Raw genomic sequence first — 8,178 nt, forward strand, 5'->3', positions numbered from 1 at the left:
GATCACCAACACATATCTCTAGCCTAATTTGGGATCCATCTTTGTGCATTGTAGTGAAATAATTAAATCATATAGCACATTCATATTTCTAGATGGAAATTATTTGGTTCCTTACCCTGAACCGATTGTGATAGGGAGAACTTATCATAACTTGGCTAGATGAGTACAAGTGTTGTTGTATATTAAATAATACATTACATACCAAATTTTATTTTGGCAATTTTATTCTCATAACCAATGGTTTAGATATAATAGGAGGCATACAATTTATGCTAAACCAACTTGGATTTAAACCAGTATTATCAAGATAAATCATCATAATTTATATTCTGAAACTGTGCTCTAATAATTTGAGCAATCAATCTTGCAAAAGCCAAACTACAAGTTGATAACAAATGCACATGTGACCATATAATAGATGCATCTATTAAAATAATATAATAGTAAACGGTCCACATGGAAGGTGACTGGGCCCATATATTTATTACCTTTTATTCGTTCAAGAAATCAAAGGATTCAATCCCAACCTTAACTGGTATATCATGATAATAAGCACCACAAGAAAATTCTTGAAGAATCTTATATTTCTTCAATATATGCCAATATAATTCTCAATTAATTTTTTCGCATCATAATTGAACCGAGATGATCAACCGGTCATGCCAACTAATATTTATTTCAATAAACCTCTAGTTTACTTGTGGCTTGTGATTGCATCATCATGCTTATACTTGTGTAGTACAAATAGAAGAAAAGTCAGGTAACCTTTCATATTTACCCGGTATGATTATAGTAATATAAAGATATTCAATCTTCTTTTCATTTATAGTCTCAATATGCCAATCACTTTGGCTAATATATTTATAAATCAAAATATTTCTTTTGATATTTACTACAATATTAATGTCATGAATAATTTCATTCATCCGGGTAGTAACAAATTAGTTCTTTCAGAACTCTTAACTGCTTTTGTACTACAAGATCTTTTGTCACACCATCCATATAATGAATGTCTCCTTCATAAAGAGAATCATATCATAATAATTGTCATGTTCAAAATCATCACAAGCAAAATAATTTCTTGCTTTAATTTTGCTTTTAATAACTTTCATAAGGCATGACAAAATATTTTTTGGCGTATCACACGCATGCGACTAATGATATATTCATGTAACTACACAATAATATTCATTATCTTTCTTTGTCTCAAACCTCCCTTAGAGGTGAGTTGTAATATTTATCCAACTATGCACAAGTACATTATTATGCATAATCTTTATCATATATATATTTTCACATTCGCTTTCAGGAATGAGTATGCAATCTCAATGTTTATCACAAGTCACATTCTCTTCAAAGAATTTTTCCCTTTTTATAATTACCATAGTGATAACTATTATTATTTTGGCATTTCGCACGCCCTCATTCATTGGTCAACCACTTGTCTTTATTTAGACTTATCATGCACTGCTATCACATTCACTTCAAGAATGGAGCAAATCAAGTGGGACAAGCTTCATACTTTTTCATGAAAATTATATTATTTTTTCTCTAGTTATTATTATTATTATTATCATCAATATGGTGCATTAGGACTCAAACCCAATGTTTTACCCATATAAAGGTATACTAGGCCATAATGCGTTGATAGATAATGCGTTGGCATAACATGATGTATTTCATTAGGATATATGCCAATTTTGTTTTCAATAAAATACATCATGTTATGGTAAAAATATTATTACTAAATTACCTTAATAATTATCTATCATAGTATGTAAAAGGTCAGAACATATATATACGTTGGAATATTATCTTTGTCCTATAAGAGATATAGCAAATGAAGACATACCTTTCCAGTTCTTTATTTCACTGGATACAATTGAAAAAAATATTTTTACTAAACACTGCACATAAAGTTAATGCAAAGATATGAAAGTATGAATGGGTTTAGATGGATGTAAAACTTATCTTTGTATTATCATCCAAGACATTTTTCATTGTACTTGATCTCATTGCCTGCTTATAATTTACATAGTCTTGACGTAGAAGATCATGAAATGAGCAATTCGTGCTGATAACGTGTTATAAAATAAAAGCAGCTTAGTAAAACATGAACAAGACATGTTGTTATGAAATAAAAGCAATTTAGTAAAACATGAACAAGATATGTTGTTATGAAAGAAAAGCAATTTAGTAAAACATGAACAAGAAATGCAGATAGAGAGAAAGAAGAGATTTTCTTCTTCAATTGTGTATATTTTTCTATCTATTACAAGGCTTTTATATAGGCATGAAAAGTGAAGAAAAATATGTTATTGAATATGTCATTAAGCATAGAAATATGTCATTGAATATGTCATTAAACATTTGAGAAGATCATAGAGAAAGAGTAGACATCCACCATAATTTGATTTTCCTTATAACAATAAGAACTATTATCAACGAATAATACAAGTACAAATATCTATTTTATACCAGTAGGATAGCATGAATATTCCTTCTTTGGGTCAGCATTTGTTTTTCACCTATTAAAGTTCAAACCTTGCCAAAATCTCAACAAAAAAAAAATGCATGGACAACTTAGCTGATTGTTGTTTTACGCACCGAACAAGTTGGAAGAAATTGCAAATTCCTCTGTGTGTTGTTATCTATCTGGTGCCATTTTTTCAAAAACTTTACTAATAAATATAAATTTAACAATTCGTCATTAGAAGATCATACAGAGAGTTACACAAATAGCCAAGATATTATATTAAATGTAAAAATATTATGATGTGACAGTAATATCAAGTTGGTTAATTGCAAAACCAACTCAAATCTAGACAATGGTAAGACAAATTTAGATATGGCACGATTTCACCATTGCTAGTGGACATCCATCTCTGCAAGCGGATTTACAACATTAAGAACTTTTTCTAAGATTCTTAATTCAATTGGGGTACTTTTGATTGAGAAAAGATTATCGAACAAAAACTTTCCTTGCTTATAGAATATTTGCGATAAAATTTAAAGTGTAGCTACGAGTTATAATTATTTTAAAGTGTATTTATTTACTGTAAACACAATATATAAGTTAGTTAAACATATAAATCTTCCTCCAAACAAAGTGGTAGTAGTCATTCGGCCCAAGTATCAAATTGATTCTACTTCAAGCCCATATTATGATTGAGGAACCCTAATTTATAAACCCCTTCCTCTATAAAAACATAGCCACAAACCCTAGCTCCACTCTTCCTCTACTTTCTTAAGTGTAACAAAAATGCCGCCAAAGTTCGATCCTTCACAGGTTGTCGAAGTCTTCGTCCGCGTCACCGGCGGCGAAGTCGGTGCGGCGAGTTCACTCGCTCCAAAAATCGGTCCACTCGGTCTCTCCCCCAAGAAAATCGGAGAAGACATCGCTAAGGAAACCGCCAAGGATTGGAAGGGCCTTAGAGTGACCGTCAAGCTCACAGTCCAAAACCGTCAGGCCAAAGTCTCCGTCGTACCTTCCGCGGCGGCGCTCGTAATCAAAGCTTTAAAGGAGCCGGAGAGAGATCGCAAAAAGACGAAGAACATCAAGCACAACGGGAATATTTCGCTGGATGATGTGATTGAGATTGCGAAAGTGATGAAGCCGAGATCTATGGCGAAGGATTTGACAGGTACTGTGAAGGAGATTTTGGGAACGTGTGTGTCCGTTGGATGTACTGTTGATGGAAAGGATCCTAAGGATTTGCAACAGGAGATTGATGATGGTGATGTTGAGATTCCTCTGGATTGAGGAAGAAGAGGTTAATTTTTAAGATGTTTTTGTTATATTTAGTATTATTATGTTGTATTTTGTTAATTTGGATTTGAGGAGAATTTTGGAGAAAGTGTCAGTTTTATTGGCATTGTTAGGATTTGGATTATTACCTTTTTTATTTGATGAAATGCTCTATTTTGTTTTTGGCATGCTATTTTATGATTGTCATTACGCTGAGTAGCACCTTACTGAGTTATTTTTTGTAAGGGAGAGTAAAGCCTTTTCGTGAAAATGTTTTTCGTGAGAAAGTGGAGAACAAGTGAAATATAGTAAATCATACCAGGGGAAAGATAGAACATCAGGATAGCTTTGATAATATTCGTTACTTCATTAAAAGTTAACAAAAATGTATAGGAAGATGACTTTGCTCCATGAGTCAGGAAGTCATTTGTCCATTTTGGTGAAAAATGTATTCATTGAAAAATATTTTCTGATCAGAATTATATGTTAGGAAAATGTTTATGGCCATAGGTGTAAATGCTTTGGTTGCTTCTCTTTTGTTTTTGATATAAGAACATGAAATCTATGTTTGTACAAGAATTGTCATTCCTTATGTTAAGAGGAATGTATTAGAGTAATAATTCTAAGAGCCAGAAACAGTTTAATTAGTGATCAAGACTCTTGCTTTGTTTGTGAGTCTGATCAAGCTGTGTGTGCTATATCATTAATCCCTCTGTTCCTCGTGCCTCACAACTCTTCTCATTCAAATACTGCTATTTGTTTGGTTCGATAGGGAACGGCCTTTCTGATAAAAAAGTTGAGATAGATAGATAGGTGAAAACAGCCTAGTGTTTGTGACTTGTATATTAGTCAGCCTTGTGTTTGTGAATTGTATATTGAATCTGTTGAACTCATTGTTTTGTCACCCAGTAAGTATGGCTAATCTGGGAAATGGTTTGGGTTGGCGCACGTACACTTACGTAGTCTACAGAATCAGGCTTGGGCTGCGGTCTATCCCTCTCTTCTCAAGCCCCTAACTGGGTAAGAATGGTCAACGACCCACCAAAATCCTCAGCTCAAAAAGTATTTTTTGAGTGGTCGCTGTAGTGGGCTTGGCTGTCTAGTTTGGTCCCTTTGCGAGCCTCCAAAATGGCCTGGAACCAGCAAGTGACCCATCAAAAAACTCACCTAATCCTCGAATTAAAAGTATTTCTTGAATGCATCTATCAAAGGTCTAAACCATTTTAATTGTAAGTTTGAGAGTGCAATAACTACACTGAAAGGATTTGCGGGTAGAGTCGGTCCTTATCTTCTCCATTTTAACGAGCCTCTTAAGAAAGGAGGAGCTGATGACTGGAAGAACATAAATAACGTCTTGTTGTGTAAAACATGTCAAAATATGTGTATTTTCTTTCAAGCGAGAAGTTACTTTGAAGTTATACTTCAACCAAGCGCGACAGATGTTCTCTACTTCTGAAGTTAGGTTTGAGCCTTTTGGTCGCAATCATTTTGGGTTTCGTAACACTACCTCTACTTTAAACATGCGCTATAAAATTTAGTGAATTTTTGGGAATTTCTGGAATAACCTTCTACGTCGTCCATATGGAATTTCGATGCTTTACTATGTTCATGTATGCAGTAAGGAATGGAAAATGGAAGAGCTAGCAGAGGAGAAAGTTAACGGATCACGCTCTCATAATTCCTTCGTTTGAATTAAGATGAAAAAATCGGAGTAAAGTTTTCTTTTTTCCAAGAAACGCAGTAATGGAATGTGGGGAACAAAGGAGGACTTTTTAAAAGGGCCCTTTCTTATTTCTTTCAAGAATAAAAAAATGTAATACACACGTGGCATCCTTTATGTCATTTTAACAGCAGGATCCACTGTCACATAGGATAACCGTTAAAATTAGGGGTATATTTGAATACTTTAGAAAAAGTGTACGAGAGGGAGACTGAAAAATGACTTATAACTTAATTTTCCTGGCTAGAGATAAAGGGAAGATCCAACCTCCTAATAATCTTTTTCAAGTAATGAAGTGAGATTTTACTCCTTCCCGCCCCCACCCTCACACAAAGTTTAGTACTCCTTCCGTCCTAATTTGTGCGACACTTTTTCCTTTTTAGCTAGTTTGAAACAGAATGTCAACTTTCCTTATTTTAAAATAATTTATTTTTAGAATTTCTATTCTTACTCTTAATGAATTAATTTTCGACCACTTAAATATTTATGTTTTTTTTTAGACCACAAATTTTAAAGTTTTATTTGTGTTTTAAAATTCCGTGCATCAAACACTATCACATAAATTCCGTACATTTCTTTTTCATTTTGAGAATAGAGAGTCGTTAAAAGACCACATTTCAAATCATATTGTTACGAACCTTAAACTCGGTGATCTTTTGGCTCGGTTTTCCTACTCTACATTAATTATATGAATAAGAAAAACCTCTAAAATAATATACTTGACAAATAGTGACATAATTGTTACTTTTCCATTCCTCCGACCGTGAATTAGCTGAATGTCTCGGCTCGTTTAGTGCGATCATTATTCCATTCGTTCTCTCGACTTTATGTTCATTAATGATGGTAGGTCTGTCATGTAGAGATCACAAGTACTGCCATCATTTGTCACGAGTGCCCACAATGCAAACAGCGGCGAAACCAGAATTGATGTGTATGAGTTCCGAATTTCAGTCCGCTTAAATTTTTAGTATAAATATCAAAGTTATTGAGTTCAGTCATATTCATAGTTGAAATTTTAACCCTGCCCTTCAATGCAGAATTTGCTACTTCAGGACGTCGCTGCATCGCTCTAATTATGGCTTGCAGTTATAACATGCTTCATCTTTTATACTTTTAGAGAGATAATTATACTTTTGCACTTCCAATCGAATTGAATTTGAAGTGATCGATTGTTTGGTTTAAAACTTTAAACCAATTGTCAGATATGCAGTGTGCTTGAAGCACAAGTTGAGATGCTTTGGACCACTGTTTATCACTGTTAGGTTTTTTCTTAAAGGGTGTGAATAAGAAATGGAAGAGGCACCTTTTGGATTGCACTTCTTTATCTCACCCTTTCATTCCCTATAGATTTAGAGGTTTGATGCCATTTTTTACATACCAAAAATTCTGAAATCTTTCCCCTCTTCTTTGCATTGTTTACCAAAATAAATATTAGTGTCAATATAATCTGCTCCGTCTATTGAGTTTGCTGAATTTCTGTAATTTCGATTGTGAGTATTATAAAATAGTTTTTCCGTTCTATCCTGGAAGATTTAATTCATAACCTTGGGAAACAGTGAGCGGATTAAATTCCTTAAGGACACACAAGAAACTTCTGGGCTCGAAAATTATTTTATGTTTTGTTATTGCACTAACGTTTATGTGTTTCTCCAACTTCTGGTTTGGAACACAGTTGTAAGGCCCCATAAATTTACTGCAAGGAATTTAAGGTTTTGTGGTGCTGAGATAGACTAATGTGTTCGAAGGTTTGGTGGAAAGTTCTACAAAAGAAGGCCATTCCCCGATCAATTTCGAGACTGCAGAACTATTCCGCGGACCGCATAATCGTCGCAGAGTTGAGCAGAAAAATAGTTAAAATTTGAAGGTTGTTTTGGCGGTACATTATGCGATCGCATATCTGTTTCACGGTCCGCACTTTCATCGCAGATTTAGTGTGAAGAATTTCATTGGGTGATTCTGCGGTCCATTCTGGTGTGCGGACCGCAGACCTGGGTGCAGACTCGTTCAGGGCAGCCCAGTTTTTAGAGGTCGATTTCGTGGTCCATTATGCGGACCGTATACCTGTTCTGGTCCACTCTGCGACCGTAGAGTTGAGTTCGGAGGGTCCATTTTCTATTTTTATAACCCACCTCATTTCTTATAAAATGACTTTGGGGTTATTTTGGCTGGATTAAACACATATTTTAGAGAGATGGGAGTGCTTTAGAGAGAGAGGAAGGTTCCCCAAGTGCATTGATCATCAATCCCTGCCCCAATCTTGAAGATCTAAGGGAATCATTCACTAGGTCATCATCTGCCCGGGTAAGACCTTGTCCTAAAATCTTCATGCAATTGTTATGAGTTTAAGTAGGTTGTGGAGTTGGAGATAGGCCATGCATGTGAGAATAAGTGGTAGTATGCGAGGTTGTTGAACTATTTTGGGTAGTTTCTTGTTGAAATTGGTTGAGGGAGGAAGTGATTACCATTGTAGAGCTTTGCATTCGATTTTTGCATAGTAGGTGTTTGACAAAATTCACAAGAGACTTATGTCATGAGAATCCTTCTAATTATTATTCAATTTTCGCTATCTTCCTATAGATTGATATTGCTAGAAGTGTTGGGACGTTGTAGTAATCTAAGGAAAGCTCAAGAAAGGTATGTTGGCTAAACTTCTCTCTTAAAATCGAATTTTATGATGTTCCCGTAAGTTTCAAGTATGGTTGGCCAAGGT

The 8,178-nt window shown here is 34.5% G+C and overlaps 1 protein-coding gene across 1 annotated transcript; it reads left to right on the forward strand.

Moving 5' to 3' along the window:
• Positions 1–3,191: 3,191 nt before the first annotated feature.
• LOC104091480 (large ribosomal subunit protein uL11-like) lies at positions 3,192–3,941 on the forward strand. The gene has a single exon (XM_009596827.4). It carries the CDS (start codon positions 3,263–3,265, stop codon positions 3,761–3,763), a length of 501 nt encoding a protein of 166 aa, XP_009595122.1. The 5' UTR covers positions 3,192–3,262; the 3' UTR covers positions 3,764–3,941.
• Positions 3,942–8,178: the final 4,237 nt, after the last annotated feature.

Source organism: Nicotiana tomentosiformis, chromosome 2 (genome assembly GCF_000390325.3).
Source record: "Nicotiana tomentosiformis chromosome 2, ASM39032v3, whole genome shotgun sequence".
Lineage (NCBI taxonomy): Eukaryota > Viridiplantae > Streptophyta > Magnoliopsida > Solanales > Solanaceae > Nicotiana > Nicotiana tomentosiformis.